The sequence below is a fragment of the Cydia amplana genome, chromosome 6 (genome assembly GCF_948474715.1).
Source record: "Cydia amplana chromosome 6, ilCydAmpl1.1, whole genome shotgun sequence".
NCBI classification, from domain to species: Eukaryota; Metazoa; Arthropoda; class Insecta; order Lepidoptera; family Tortricidae; genus Cydia; species Cydia amplana.
In genome coordinates this window covers 11,812,411-11,829,210 of record NC_086074.1, presented here as the reverse complement: position 1 = coordinate 11,829,210, position 16,800 = coordinate 11,812,411, and the positions used below count along the sequence as shown (strand labels likewise).

The following is a 16,800-nucleotide window of genomic DNA, read 5'->3' as shown; positions in this document are numbered from 1 at the left end:
GGTAGGTATTTATATTGCGCTGCGATACCCTTCCTAATATTCGGAATACGTTAAGTTAAGCATGTAAATTAAAAAACTAATTTCAGTTGAGAAACGTTTCTTGTTTAATAAATAAAATAATTCAGCCTATATACGTCCCACTTCTGGGCACAGGCCTCCTCTCATGCGCGAGAGGGCTTGGGATATAGTCCCCACGCTAGCCCAATGCGGATTGGGAACTTCACATACAGCTTTGAATTTCTTCGCAGATGTATGCAGGTTTCCTCACGATGTTTTCCTTCACCGAAAAGCTAGTGGTAAATATCAAATGATATTTCGTACATAAGTTCCGAAAAACTTATTGGTACGAGCCAGGATTTAAACCCGCGACCTCCGAATTAAAAGTCGGTCAGATCCACTCGACCACCGCTTACATACATACTTCTTGTTTATTATGATAAAATGTTAAGCAGTTTTTTTTTCAGTTTATCTGACTTTTTAGGTTTGCAGTAGCCCAGTAGGCAAAGTTTAAAATTGATTGTTACACTGCTGATCCCTGTCAGCTAAACCATGAACCAAAATTCATTTTGCAAGGCCTTTTTTTCACGTTTCAGATAGAAAGTGCTAGTGCATTTTTAAAATTTTCATTTGCGTCGCGACTCTAGGTCGTGACTCGTGAGGCCATCGGCATCCAGTTGCTCTTTTCATAACACGTTTTTTTAGGTTAGGTGGTAGGTATGTACTAGGTTCTGATGATTCATGGGTAAGTAATTGTCAAACTTTCAAAGCATAGGTTCACTCGTTAAAGGAATAGCTATCTATCTATATCTATTACTATATATGTAGGTATTGCAATGCCTACGAAATTGTTCCGCCAAGTATTCGGTGTAGGTATGTCAGCGGCTCTAGATTTAGTCCAAGTAACAGGCTTGAATACCGCAGTCAAGATCGTGGCTCTTACCTCGTGTCATTAGGGTACTTTGTGGAGTGCTAGCAAGTAGGGATTGACATATGGATTGGGTACTAGCTTTTGCCCGCGACTTCGTCTGCGTGGAATTTGTAAATTGTGTAGCTTATTTTTTCCTCAATTGATTCCTCATACCTACAAACTTCCACCCCCTACAGGAATCACTAAGTTGTCAAAATGAATAAATGTTATTTATTTCTTACAAAAAGTTAAATAATAAAAGACGTAGTCGGTAGTAAATATCAAAATCATATAGGTATCGTATATAAGTTCAGCAAAACTCAGTGGTACGAGCCGAGATTTGAACCCACGAGCTCTGGATTGAAAGTCGCACGCGCGACTTTCAATCCCTTCAGTTTATTCAAGGTATTTAGACCGTGGACTTAAATAAAATTCACTCATTTTTTACTTTCACTTATTCAATAACGTTTTACAATCAATTAGTAGGTATTATAATGTAGCTGTGTGTAGGTAGGTAACGATCATTCATCTCAACTCACTTGCCAACACTGGACCCACCCACAGTGTATCATAATATGTAGACATCAAATCAAGACATTGGGTTTTACTCAACATAATTAAAAGTAAGAAGCTAAGGACCTAAGTATGTAAGTAGGTAGTATGAATAATAGTAATGCTATTACCATTTTTTAAATATACTTTATTTTGTATAAAAGAATATAAGTATATAGCTGGTCAAGGAAATCTTGTCAGTAAAAAAAGGCGCGTAATTCAAATTTTCTATGGGACGATATCCCTTCGCGCCTAAATTTTTCAAATTTGCCACCTTTCTACTGACAAGATCTGCTTGACCAGCTATACCTACACATATATTATTACAGTGGATAAACTAACAACTTACGTAATTATGTTTACTTACTTCTTAACGTAATGAATAAGATAGATAATAATGATAGCATTGAAAACTTAATACTTAGAAGATCTGTAAGAAAACACGGACGATTATGTTTTTCGGTAAGAAATGTAACCTAAGAGTACTGAAAATAAAGTGTATCTTACTTAAATTTCTCGTCGCTTAGAAGTAGAAATATTTTGAGACATGTCATTTCATTCAACAGGAACATTTTATGTCGACGACATGATTTCTTGCACAATTATGGCACAAATGCATAAATAATTTGAATTTGATTTATTTAAATGACAAGTCTGAAAATGTACCTATTTCTAAGCGGTGGGCTACGCTACAAAATACATTTGTAACAAAATACATTGTGTTGTATTCATATTTAAGTTGTATTTCGTCAAAGATTCATTGATTGTGTAAAGTCCAAGATAAATTCGTGCTTCGAAGTAGATGACACCGTAAGATTGTGAACCCGTTAGTTTATAATCTAACGTAGGTTAGCTTAGGTTAGATTATAATCTCCCTACCGTCAGTTTATAATGTAACTAGCGAGATTATAATATGACGAGTGTTTACAATTTTACGGTGACATAGACAAGACAACTGATGTAGTTTTTTTTTAAAGTTGTCTTTGACTAAAGAAATTGTCAGCGACTACAGCATTTGGTCAGTACAACGTCTGTTCGGCTGTCTAACTAAGAGGTACGTTTTTTTCTTAAACGTTACTACTCTGTTACATACAATCAATAACTCTTTGGTCAACCAACATTCAGTCATATTACCATCTATCTTATTTTGAAATATAATATTATATCTACAAATAACGTAAAGAATATTTTATTCTACATATAAATCAAGACCACTTCTTCTACGTATTGAAAATCAAAATTTATTATACATATTAATAAATCAATCATTTATTAACACACACAATCAAATATGATTACAATTATCAAAATGTTTAAATATAATCGATATTGACAATAATGGCACTTTTAAAATATTATTCCTGTAACTGTAATAAAGTAAATATTAAGTAAATCAACTCTATTTTTTCTAATATAACACATACATATTATAGTGTTAGTGTGTAAAGGTTATAAAATATCGTATAACTACAAATATGGAAAGTAACAGTCTATAAATAGTTGAATAAACTGCTTGATTAAAAACCAAGCGGTCATATTTGGCAGAAAATCGAACGTACAACTATACACTACGGGTTGAGTTGAAAATGATAAAGTTAAAAAAACCCCAGTCTTTAAATTAGAAGTGTATACTTAGGTACTTGTGCATTACTGACATGGGTGCTGACAGGGTGCTGAGGAGTAAAATGTCATTCTATAGAACTTGCTAACTATGTAAACAAACCGCCATATTGTATCTGTCAAAAAAGATGAATTTACTAGACTTTTGTCTACATAGTTAGCAAGTTCCATAGATTGACTCTTTTGGTACCTATATTCAGTGTGCATACATAAAATTCATATGCCTAACATATATCTAACAATCATGAGTGTTACCAGACAGACAAGGTAAAGGTATTAAATAGTTCAAAGTTTTTCAAATTGCTTTTCAATGCTAAATCAGATGAACCTGATCTAACAACAAAAACTGTCGCAAAATGGCTACACGGTTAAAAAAAATTCTTGGGGCCCGATTCCGATTTCCGATGGGGTCGAGATTTAGTTTGCCCTAACAATATTTACTTATCTTAAGAAATTTAGTCTGTATAAATGTGAAGACACCGGCATTGTTCTTACGACCGTCCATACATAAAAAAATATTTGATAAATTCTTCAGCATTAAACCTTCACTTCCTTCCTTTAAAAATCACTTTAAAACTAAGTAGCCTTTCACTAAACAACATAGTTTCTGTTATTACGTCCATGCCTATATAGTGACTCACGCGGTATCTTTCACAACGGATCGCAAACTCTGGTCAGTTATGGTGACTCACAACTTCTTTACCTACTAAATGATCAAAACTAGGGCAGTCTAATTAGCACCGTGTACCCAGACGGCGGTAATTCCGTTAGATAAGGACTTTAAACAATGGCAGATTGTTAAGGCCTTCTTGCCACTAGCTACTTGCCTTGACACAATCTCAATTCACAGCCCCTAAAGACTAAAATAGCACAAATAGTTGCGTTCTTCTTAAGCGTAAAATGTACCACTTTGATGCACAATTGATAACTGACAAAGTGTTCCTTTTTAAAAACACAATTAAATATATGCAATAGGTTTAAAAAGAAATTAAGCTTAACCAATGAAAAACGAGTTCTGACTTTGTAAAAACAACTGTGCCAATTACGATAAATGTGTTACCTCTTTATAAATTCGTGACTAAAGAAATGCATGTATATATTGAGCCTTAAATATCAGATAATTTGTGTAAAAAAAACTTAACTTAGACAGCTGGTGTACGATCAAACTCCTTGAACAGTGACGAAGACATCCTGGAAAAGAAACCACATTTTACATTAAAAAGTATTATGTTAAATACATTAACTATAAATTAATTTCAATAGCTTTATTTCCAATGACTGAATTAACCACAATGAGTATCAACCTGCAAGTTGATTCATTTTAAAATAGGAATGTATAATTAATTCTCTTTGTTAAATAGAGATAAATTTCAATGTTGCAATTGCATCAAGTACTTACTTGCTTATCATGTGCTTGTAAATATAGTGTGGAATAATTGTTATGTTTACAACAGACGGGCTGTTATCAATGACTTTTGATATTTCTTTATCTTTCATTCCAACAACATTGATTGTGTTCACTTCCATTAGCTGATGGTCAGTCAGCATGCCGTTGCGAGCCGCAGATGAATCCTTCACTAGACCAACAACCTTCCCGTCTTTGAAGTGGAAGCCCACATGTCCAATGGAGTCTTTGTGCAGGGTAATAGTCCTCTCAAAAGGCCTAGAAATGAAATGATCTTATAAAAATATATTATGTAGTCAAAATCGTTTATAATGAAGATTATGGTTGTTATGACTGGTAGCCAGTAAAACTTAAATACTCATATTGTGTCAAGACAGACTCCAAATTTCGTTGTACCCGATTTGTTGTTATGAGGAAAGTTGTTATATACTGTTTTAACTGTAGTTCTATTGTCTTTCAGAATGGGAAAACATTGCCATTGTAAAACAGACAGTAACATGTTCTATAATCACAGTAATGTTATGTTATCTCATGTATTAATATGAATCAGATTGGAAATGGATAGTGTATTTTATTGTTACAATATTTAATAGTAATAGGTATAAGATGAAAATCATTTCAATGTACCTGTCCCTCACTGCCATAGTGATTCCATTAACAGGCGCCTTTCTCAACAACTCATGGCACTTCTCCATAGTCATGCCAGCAAGTGCCACATCATTGATCTCCAGCACTTGGTCTCCAAACCTGAGCCCGGCCAGAGCCGCAGGGCTCCCAGTAGCAACATAACACACAAACACACCACTGTTGACGGAATGCAGACGGACCCCACACTTGCCATCTGCATCTTTGCAGAGAACCACCTGCCTTATGGCATTGGTTACAGTAGCTTTCGGTAGGGACACTGATTGAGATGATAGGGGAGCTATCAGGTTGGTTACTGCACCTCCAGATTGAACCTGAAATGTAGGGTTACACAATACTAAGCATACATCAATGCACAATAAGTCTTGAATCTTTATGGATAGTGATAACCAGGGCCGGATCTAGGGTAGAGCGAGTGGAGCGGCCGCTCTAGGCGCCGGATGGCAAGGGGGGCGCCAAAATGGCAAATGAGAAAATTTCTTTTTTAAAAGACGCGAGTGTGGCGAGGGGGGGGGGGGTCTACCCTGATCAAGGGCTCGGGTCAGCACTGGTGATAACTTACGGTTTGCATTCGATATTCTGGCATATTTGCAGCTATGACACTTTCAGAGAACTCAAGGCCCATGTATTCTCCCAAGGAGGGGTAGAATTGGCCAGTTGGGGCAGGGGCGGATGGGGCAGCTGCCACTGGCAGGTGGTTGTGAGTGTAGGGTGGTGGAGCCTGATGCTGGGCCATCTGGGCCCGCACCATCGTGTCCACCTTCATGTCCTCCAGAGAAGGGTACAGCGACATCCTTGCGGCCTATAAATGAAACAATTACTACGTTACAAAGGAAACAAACAGTAAAGTATTAAGGTCAACTTACAGCATAGTTTCTAATTGAAGTACTAACAATCGGAAAATCACTCACCTTATCTTATTACAACAACAAAATAAAGTATGACGGACTTTATTACGAAGATATCTCCCAGTTAAACCAAAGCGAAACTAGTATACGCGCAGAAAACTTATTTTTACCTACACGAACAAGTTTAATAAAATAATTAAACCCACAGGGAAAGGCCCAACCTTAGTCACAATAATACAGACATGCGATATGTATGCTATGCACGTCAGAAAAAAACATAAATATAATATAAACCAATTAAAATACAGGAACCAACCAATGCGAGCGACCAAGAACACAGAACATACACAGAATGTCATAGCCGTTTAAAAGCGATTTACACTCGGTTTAGACTCTCGCGCGAGCCACGAGACGAGCCGCGCCACGAGACGCGAGTCCACCGCTTACACTCGCGTTCGGCTTGTCATTCGGTTATAAACCTTATGCCGTGCCGTTAGTGTTTAAATTATATTAGCTCGACGAGCTTGCGAGCCACAAGACGAGTCGCGAGCCCACCGCTTACACTCGCGTCTCGTGGCGCGGCTCGCGGCTCGGCTCGCGCGAGAGTCTAAATTGCTTTTTACGATTGAGTTGACTGTTTGTACGGCTGCATAAAAGCACGGGCGTACCGGACCAATACATTGCCTTGGTACGGTTCGAGGTCTATTCGATCGAGTGGTTTGCCGTGCGTCCGACGAGGACGTTACTATGACTGAGGGAGGGAGATAATGAGATATCTGCAGACTGAACCATATCGCGTCCCGGTACGCCCTTGTATTAAAGCTATTACTGTCTAATAAGTAGAGTCCAGACGAGCTGGGCAAATCGACCGACTTCATCAGGAAAATAATTGACGCCAATCTCATCTAGCGTCCACACGTACACAATTTAATCACCAATTGCATTCCATAGATACTAACTTCGAAAATTGGCATTTTTTGTGTCCGCACCTACTGATTTGATCGGGGAATCAAATTGGCGTTTGCGTCCGCACGTCCTGGTTTGATCGGACAATTTCATCAGATTGGCGAAAAATATCTCGTCTAGACTCCACTTTAGCTTTCACCGCATGTAGAGGGCACTTTAGAGAATTAATTTGACGCGTTTTGGAAATATACCTCCTGTATCATGGCACTGATGTCACTGTCACTGTCACTACTGTGAAGTGTGAACTGTCAGGCACAGGCAGAATTGTTATTGCAGTCGTTTTAAGGAATTTAAGGCGAAAAGTATAATAAATAATTTTAAAGATTCGTGTATAGAATCCACAGCTTCCCTATGTAATAAGAAAACTGTTTAATAACCATAATTCATACTATGGAAACGACATCAAAAGCTCGAACGCCAAGGTGAGTGTTGAATGATGAAGATGTCGCTATCATCCATAAAGCTATCATTTATTTTCATGCAATTGTACGTAGTTGTTGATATAATTAAATGTTTTCTTTTCAGCCGTTGCCGCGAGTGGGAAAGACAAAGGCGTAACAAATTCAATGATGCAATTACAAAACTCGGTGAAGCCGTTAAAGCAATCAACAAAGTAGACAATCCATCGGAAAAGGATTCAGATAATGTCCAGTACCCGAAAATTGAAATTGTACAGAAAGCCATCGCATGCCTCACAAATTGTGCACAAGAAAAAACACAACTGAGTAAGTCAAATGGAGAGGTAACAGACATAATTTATATTATGCTCAATTTTCATCTATAGGAATATTGACACAAAAAGTTGTACACACAAAATATGGTAAATAAATAGTTTAATAGTAATTTATAGTCATTTACTATTCAAGAGAATTTTATACATACTATAAGGCAGTGCACAACCATAGACTTAATTTATGTATGTGTGATATGAGTCTCATCTGATATAATTATGTGATTCCGAATAAAATAAGCTTAATTTGCTACATTTCAATACATTTTAGTGTATTTTAATATTTTACTGTTGTCCTTGAACTCACATGGTAGAACTGACCCACTAATATGTCTTGGTGCCCTTTGGACGAGATATATTTATTTATGTTAAGAAATAGTTCAAATAATAAGAAATACTATGGAATCATTTCATACAAATTGTCCTAGTCCCACACTCGGCTCAATATATGTTGTATCTTTTTATGAAGTAAAGGGGCCCACAGATTACCAGTTCGGCGGACAATATCAGCCTGTCAGTTGTTCGGAACTGTCACCTTTTCCGTTTAACTGACAGGCTGATATTGTCCGGAGAACTTGTAATCTGTGGGCTCCTTAACTGAATATCATATCTATTATGCCACTATACAACAAACATTTATAATGATGTATATTTGTAATATTATTACAGGGGCTGAAATTTTAGCTCTTCAAGTAAAAATTGAAGCAAGCAAACAGAATCCTGAATCCAAGGATGCATCAACACAAGTTCATACAAGCTTCAGTAAAAAAATGCAAAGTAAGTTTCTATTAAACCAAAATTAAAAATTAAAATTATAGTATGTATACTTGAAACAGACTATTTTTGATATGTTGCAGATGGAAAATATGTTAAACTATTAATGCTACAAAAGTCAAAAAGAAAAGCTCTTAAGGAAAAGCAAATTCTGACAACCAATGTTACAGTGGAAGGAAAATCAAAGAAAGAAAAACTAAGATTAAATCAAGTACCTCTACAACCACCGAAAATATTGCCGAAATCAACCTTGAATGACAAAAAAAGTTAGTACCTATTCTTTTATACCTTAAACTTAGGGTTCATTATTAAATTATTACATAAAAATAGCTTGTCTTGTCAAATATGTGAGTCTAACAGTTTTACCTGTCCTAATCTACACCTCTTTTAAAATTCCAGGAACTGAAAACACTATAGTGGTGTTGCCGGCTGCTCCATACCTGTTTCCCCAAAGACCATTATTCTTGCCAGCAGTGCCACCAGCTTTTGTTATAGTGGATGGTGGTGGAAACATACAGACTTTAAATAAACCTTCTGCACCCATAGTGAATAGAACCGGTGGAGATACAACCAAAACCACCATGGTGAACATTTTACCAATATCTGCTTACTCGCGACCACTATCAGCAACAAAAACAAAAAAAGTGAACTCCAGATCTAAGAATGATACCACTAAAAAAGTAAAAAAGAAGCCAAATGTACCAAAAACTGTTCAAGAATCAGTAAATAAGAAACAAACTAATAATGTCACTGTTGAAACAAACCTGAAAAATAACAAAAATCCGTCCATAGAAAAACAAAAAGAAGTGTTAGCAACTGATACAGAAGTTAAATGTTCAAAAGATCCAATAACCAAAATTAAACCTACAAATGTAGATGACAATGTTGTCCAAAGTCAGAAAAAGAAAGAGGACGAAAGTAGTGTTACAAAAGTAACTATTAATACCTCAAAAGCAGGAGAAACACCAAACTCAATCACAATAAAAACTGTCGAAAAGGTAAATGAAAATCAAAAGGCGATTTCGCCACCTGTTCAAACAAATAGAAATGAAATCCTCAAAGAAGTAAACATATCTTTGAAGTCAACGTCAGTGGAGGATAAAGACAAAGAAAATAAATTACCAAATATTCTAGATACATCACTGTGTGAGAGTGGAGTAGATGGTGGAAATGCTCGGCTAGAGCTAGCTGAGGAATTCTTAGCAGCCTCTCCTACAGCTGCATTCCTCATGTCTTTCCCTCTCGTCAGTGGCAATCGGGCGGACAGTCCTGCAGAAGACGCTTCAAACACCGTTCATACCAATGTCAAAGACACTAGTGCACAAATAGCTATGCCTCCTGCACCAAACGAGATATATTTTGAAAAACCTAGCACTAATAATGACGTCAAAACAAAACCAATACATAAACAACCTACCTCAACAGCTATTTCCGAAAAACAATCATCACAAAATAAATATTTGGACAGTAATATCCATAGCAAATCGGTAGCAAAAACTTCTAGTTCCGTTGCAGCGTCAAATCCGTCCAATGAGAACCCGTTCTTGAGTTTACCAATGCCATCACTAATAATAACGACGACACAGTCTGACACCTTCGGCCTTGACTTTGACTGCAGTATAAGCAAATCCATCCCGAGCCAGTCGTCATCTTACGTCAGCAACAGTAACTTATTCTACAAGAGCGACCCGTTCAACACTGTCAAAAGCACTATTTATAGCACAAGCAGTATCGCTTCAGGCCACGAATTTAATAGCCTCGGGCTCTATCCATGTGCCATGGAGAAATACAGTAAAAATAAATCAGATTACACAAACGTTGAGGATAACCTTATGAAAATTGGATCGTCTCGGTTAACATATGACATTGATCTTGGTTGGTCGCACAAAGGATTTGATTTCGTAAATTGCACCACAAATTCGAATACATTTAGTAAAGATATCCTAACCACCGCGACAGCCCCCACATATTCTTCGTCTTACAACCCATTCAACCCAGAGTTCCATGTCCCGCTGGTATCAGCTTCCAGTAAAAAAGATTCTTCAAGCAAACCCATGGCTTCGTTTGCGGAAACTATAACAAGCTTTTATTCAACTCCACAACCTACGAATCTATGGTCAGAAGATATGTGCTTTTATAACAATACTAGTGCTTCTAAAACATTGACGAATAAACACCAGAATTATCTCCATCTAGAACACGTCCAACCGAATGCCTCAATCAAATCTGCTGTAACCAAACAATATGAAACCAAAATTATCCCGGATCCCAGTTTGCAAAATATTGTGAAACCACCCAATGAAACTATTAGACAGCAATTACCTGAGAAATACAACAAAAAGTCACCAAATAAAATGCATATCAATTGGATGACGTCCGAGCTGCGCCCAATGCAAAACAATTGCAACCCACCACAAACGGAAATGAAAGAACCTCACAAGCAACCATATGGTCAAGTAGAACACTCTTCTAAAAAGCAAGACCAACACGAGGGAAATTATTTCCCTATTGCTATACATAATTTTTCAGCCCAACCTGCTCAGGAAGATTTTCAGGTTTGGCCTTCGGCGAGACCTCTAGGCACGACGGAGATAAGCATTGAACCTCCGCCTATAAATCTACCAACATTGGTCGGAGATCTGGCTTTAGGACCTCACGACAAGAAGAGAAATGCAGATTTATCAAATAGAATCAGTGTCCAGCCAGACATTCAGAACTGTGGTAACTTTTTGTCTGTTACCCAACTTATGAACCGTTCCTCCGACAATGCAACTTCACGTTATCATGGCTCTACTACGGAAACTCCGAAACCGATCGCGGCAAAACAGAGTAATGCGCAATTCTCTAATGATGTCAACCGTAAACCAATGTCGTCACGCGTTGAAATTAATTTACCGCAACCGTGTTATGTTTTTAACGATCCAAAGCATTCTTATGAAAACATGGGCCAATTTTCGCAACAGAAACCAAAAACAAATAAGTCCGAGAAAAGCACAAAGGTTCATAAGAATAATTATTCCGCAGAAGCATTAATTCGAAGTGGCAATTGCACACAGAAGGTTCAAGATCACATCGGTCCAAAGTTTATGGCCCCGTCCCAAAAGTACGGTGATTTCAATACCTCACAAGACACGAGTGTCGCTCAGGTGTCCCATTTTCCTCCTATACTGGATTATTCTGACAACAGTTACACTGGCCAACAATTCTCCGGAACAACATTATATAACGCCACCACTAATACTATATCTAATTCATTCTATTCCAATTTTATGTCGGGCAGCGCGAATATAATGACTGGCAGCTACACAAGTGCTCCTTTTACTGGCGATTTCGTGGATTACAACCAAGCGGAGTGCAATTATACCAACAATAAATACGAGGAGTTTAAAATGCGCGGTAACCCAGTCTTCCAAGATAAAGTTCCTTCTAATTACAAGAGTTCTAGACGAGAATCTGGTACGAAACACAAACTGGAATGTTCCAAGAAGGAAAATAAAAAGTATCAAAACAAGCGGGCTAAAGTGACAGAGACAGAGGAGTGGAGCGATGCTAACCTGTTCTGGCAGAATAAGGGTCAGAGTAAGAAGGGTCCCAACATGTTGTCGGAAGAGCTGTCGCTCGCGAACTACGTGGGGAACGGCATGGCACCGCAGTATCAGCACGAGCTGTTCAACAGCCACCTGGTGAACGCGCCCGCCGACCGTTCGCTCGCTACTTTCCCTGCTACGTCGCGCGCCAATTTCAACCTCAGCACCATATTTCCGGAAATAACAATGGTAATTATGTGCTTTACTATAAAATACAATAATATTAGCAAGTTTCGCTGCTTGCCTCATCTCTGCAAATCACATTACATTAATGTTAATCCACTGATGGTTGCATGCAATGATCCCCTTCGGCCGCCTACGAAACCGGTGTTTCGTAACCTAGATTCGACTGAAGTTTTCTTCTAGTAGAAGTATCTACATGATTTGCTTCGATCAAGCATTTTCCTTTAATCTTACGTTTTTTGCTTGGGTTGGGTTGGGTTGGGGAAAGTGTTTTCGACTAAATGTACTGTGAAACCTAAACCGAAACAGGACTGAATGTAACTTAAAAACATGTTTTTTTTTTCTTTTCAGAAAGTGCAGTAAAAATCATCCGGTATGCGTCCATAAATAAAGATTAATTACTGAATATTATAAACTTGGATTTTTTAAATGGTATACGCATCATCCTAAGTATTTATCTGTGATGTTGAATAAGTATTACTGGGTTGTAAGTTATATTAATTAAATGTTTGTATAGTTGGTAAGTATAGCCAATCATTTACCTTTTATTTACACATCCTTTTAGACATTCAAACATACCTATTGGACGGTATTGGTAAGAATAAGAAGTTATTCTAGTTAGCTAAGAACTAATTGAAGGCGTAGCTAAATGTAGCTGATTAGTATTAGGTACGTTAGGTACGTTAATATAAAAAATAATATTTAATTGATAGACATAATGTAACTAGTCTTCACAACTACCACAAAATAATCTGCTAATGGTCATAAGTACTCGATTTATAATTTCACTTCTTCGGGCCTTGTGTGACCACAGGTATAACAATTAAAACCACCAATGACTACAATATTTCCTACGTACTTAGTTCGTACATCAATATTTGTAGCAGTATAGTAGCTATTTATTAATTCACTTGGTACTATAGAATTAGCATACCAATATCATCCCTAATCTACATTACGTACAATTCATTGTTTAATATGATCTACAGATAATAATAAAAATCACCACGTCACCTTCCGTTTTCCAAGTTCCGTATGGTGACCACCGTCACGTCAGTGGTATTCCAATCTTTTGTTCAGAAACGCTTGGCTCATGGCTGCTCCGGGCAGCCAACAAGGCACAGTCTTGAGAATGAAAACGTGTCTTGCGACTCATGCGTTAGGGAGGAACGGGATTCGTTGTCATACAGTGTGAATTCTGTAACGTAGTAGAGGTGTGGTACTAGGTAGTAGAGGTGTTATTACCCGACTGCCCAAAAAAAGGAGTGTATTGTTATCTATTCTGTGCTAGATACTATCTGACAGCAATTGGAGGTGTCGCATATGGACGGTCGTCTTTCATAATTTGGTTTGCCACATCACGACATTGCCACCTATTTATTATAGAAGTATCGGCATGTTGACCATAGCCAATACGTAAGTCACCTTTTGTCACTCCTTCGACTCAAATTGGGCCCCAGATTGATTTATGTTGGAACTTTAAATTAGTTCGGGAACCTATTCAGCAGTCGTTTGTTACACGGGGAACGATTACGAACCAAATTCTTTCTGAAAATATCGTTAAAGTTCAGAAAAGTTTCCCAGGTATGTAAAGTAGGTCAAGTGTGGGTAGGGTAGGTCAGTATAGGTAGTTGACTTTTAAAAATACCTATTCATGGTGAAGGTAGGTACCCAAACAGATTCAGGGATCAAAAATGTACAATGCAAAGCATATTGTAATAAAATAAAGAAACGAAATTGAGACTTAATATAAAACGCTATTACATAATTAGCGGTAGGCAACGCGCATGTGATGTAGCACATCCGGAGTGGCGAGTACTTAAACGCTATGGCTTCTGATGACGCGCATTTTTCATCGTCATATTAGTTTATTTAAAACAAAGACTTAAACCGAAACACGTTGATATTAGGAAACACGTTGAACAAGTAGGTCTCTGAGGAAAAATAAACCAAACTAAACAAACGGAAACTTCGACTGTTAACTACTTTAACTCTATTAGGATGTCTAAGACAAACTCACACTTGTAAGTCATTGGTAGATGTAGGTACGAATATGCCACAACACGGCAGGCGCTGAAGCCTGTAAGGCTTTAATCAGATGAATTAAACTTGCTCCTTGCACGGTTCCGAGTTACAGAAAGCTCTTTGAAACACCACCTACAAACTCTACGTAAGTAAACAAGTTTGGAACAGCCAGTTCTAAATGACATGTATTGTTCACTTTACGTTACATTTGTGCAGATTGTAATATAACACTGAATATAACCATAAAAATAATATCCCTTGCTTTTAGATTAAAGTGTCTTAAAGGGCCTCTGCGCTGTTGGCTTCGGCCCCACGCCCGCCTCCCAAAGGTCCAGGACCCCATGGTCCTGAGATATGGACAAGACATACAAATAATAGTATTAGGTACCTATCTATTTTTTTTAGAAGTGACTTTTGCGTACGTCCATATTTCATTGACAATAACTTCCGGTTTCCCAGCAGCTTTTAATTTCACTAGGTGCTGTAACTCCGTCATAACTTTTCTTTTCTTAGTTATTGGGTAGTTAAGTAGAGAGGTGGACTCTTGAAATCGTCTGATACCGGTCTTAATAGCCGAAGAGGCAATAAACAAACAAGATTACCAATAATAAAAATCGGTTTTCCGTATTGTCGGTTCGTCGTGTAATATCTATTAAAAGTCAGATAACTGAAATCAGAAACTTGCTGTAATCTCAGATTAATGGGTTCCAGCCTCGAGCATTGGATGCAATCCTGATAAAGACATGATTAATGATTATGGCTAGTCCTTCCTCTTCTGAAGTTTTTGGAATGAGCTAAGTTGATAAGATTAAATGACTATTAAAAAGTAAGAAAATAAATTAGGAAAGATAAGCAAAGAAAACAAGTCCTTAACTTAGGTACTTTATTATAGGGAAAAATAAAATTTCTTTATGATAAAGAACCCAATTGGTACCTATACTTAGATGCTAATTATTTTGGGCCCTTAATTATATTACAATATGTAGTATTTTTAAAGTAACTAATAAAACTCTTAAGGGGCTTTAAAATAACATATGTAACGTATATCAACCCTACGATTTCTATAGGGTTGTTAAGCATTAGAACAGAACGGATTACCTAGGTAGGTACTTTAAACTATGAGCCAGACCAAAGACCAATATAAAATTGAAAACTAATATATACGAGTAAATTGTACAATATATCAACAGGAAAACTTGATGAAGATAACTAACGACCCAAGGCCTTATTTTGATCAGAAGAAATGTGTCTTGATTATCAAAAGCGGAACCTTTAATTTGGAAGCCCACGGAGTGTCAAATTGGAATCACTTCGTTATACCTGCCTGCCTACTTCGGAAATGAGGGCTTTTGCAAGCTTCCAAATTTAATTATGCTCCCAATAATATCAACGTATTAGCGAAAAGCAGTACCTATAATCGTAAGAAATTGTAATTTAGGTTTAGGTAATTGTACCCAGGGCCGGATTAAGCATGTCGGGGCCCCTAGGCAGTGCAATGCTCGGGGCCCCCTTACAGTTAATTCTGCATACATAAGTTCAGTTGTTCAGTACAGGGAAGTAAGTTTGCGGTTTTAATTTCAACCTTCAGGTGTCGGTGGAGCCGATCCGAACATGCCGAACGATGTCTTTTTCGCTCTTGCGTGGACATAAAGGTTTTTTATATTAGTTTTTGCTGATTCCTCCTTGCGTCCAGTGTGGGGAGAGCTCTTTTTTTCTCAATAAGTAGTTAAATATTTTGCGAGGCTGAACAGCGATTGTCCGACCATACGAGCCACATAATTAAAATTAACCTAAATATTTTACATGTGTTTAAATGATTATTAATTAATGAGTCAAACTAGCATGTAAGTACAGGGTAAATCGGAAAAGCAATAAAGATCGCGAGCGCAGCGAGCGCGAAATTTTTTGTGAAAAAATTGTGAAAGCGTGTTAAAAAAGCCTAAAAATCCGAAGTTACCCAATGAGGCGAGCTTTCATGCGAGGTCAAAGCCGTGCTTCAGGGTAAGCTCAGCTAGATCACAGACGCCAACCAATATCCATTGTATTAAAAAGCGAGACCGCAGGCTAAGCTTGGCGCAGCGAGGCCAAAGGCTAAGCTGAAGAAGAGATTTGGTAGACGAACCAAAAATTGAGGTAAAAAGTGAGGCTGAAGGTCGAGCTCAGCAATCTCCACATTACTGAACAAGCCCGAAGCGTACTTATAACCAGCGAGGTGAGCTTTCATGCGAAGCAAAAGGCCAAGCTTCTGAAATCAATGTTTATATTTGTTAAAAAGCGACGCCGAAGGTCGAGCTGTAAGAAAGCAGCGCTCTGATACGAACCAATCGTCAAATGTTACTCAACAATAATATATGTGTCATACAAGAGTTACTCGGAGGGCCGAAGTTTCATTAATGAGGTTTTAGGCCCTCGGGAGCCTGAAATTCGAGCTCGATTTACAGACTTTAAAAGCGATAAAATAACATAATTTACATAATCATTTGATGATTGTGTGTCTGAGAAACTGATATTGGACATTAGGTATAAGTAGGTACCATAAAAAAATATTTATGAATTTT

General features: G+C 37.6%; 2 protein-coding genes across 2 annotated transcripts; one reads left to right on the top strand and one right to left on the bottom strand.

Moving 5' to 3' along the window:
* Positions 1-4,028: 4,028 nt before the first annotated feature.
* On the bottom strand, positions 4,029-6,116 carry LOC134648891 (syntenin-1-like). Its single transcript, XM_063503486.1, has 5 exons — positions 6,041-6,116; positions 5,692-5,923; positions 5,112-5,443; positions 4,479-4,742; positions 4,029-4,270 (listed from the first exon to the last, which is right to left on the bottom strand). The coding sequence occupies exons 2-5, from the start codon at positions 5,920-5,922 to the stop codon at positions 4,222-4,224; spliced, it is 876 nt and encodes a 291-aa protein (XP_063359556.1). The 5' UTR covers position 5,923; positions 6,041-6,116; the 3' UTR covers positions 4,029-4,221.
* Positions 6,117-7,245: 1,129 nt separating this feature from the next.
* LOC134648890 (uncharacterized) lies at positions 7,246-12,741 on the top strand. Its single transcript, XM_063503485.1, has 6 exons — positions 7,246-7,365; positions 7,469-7,668; positions 8,343-8,450; positions 8,531-8,713; positions 8,847-12,223; positions 12,569-12,741. The coding sequence occupies exons 1-6, from the start codon at positions 7,334-7,336 to the stop codon at positions 12,578-12,580; spliced, it is 3,912 nt and encodes a 1,303-aa protein (XP_063359555.1). The 5' UTR covers positions 7,246-7,333; the 3' UTR covers positions 12,581-12,741.
* Positions 12,742-16,800: the final 4,059 nt, after the last annotated feature.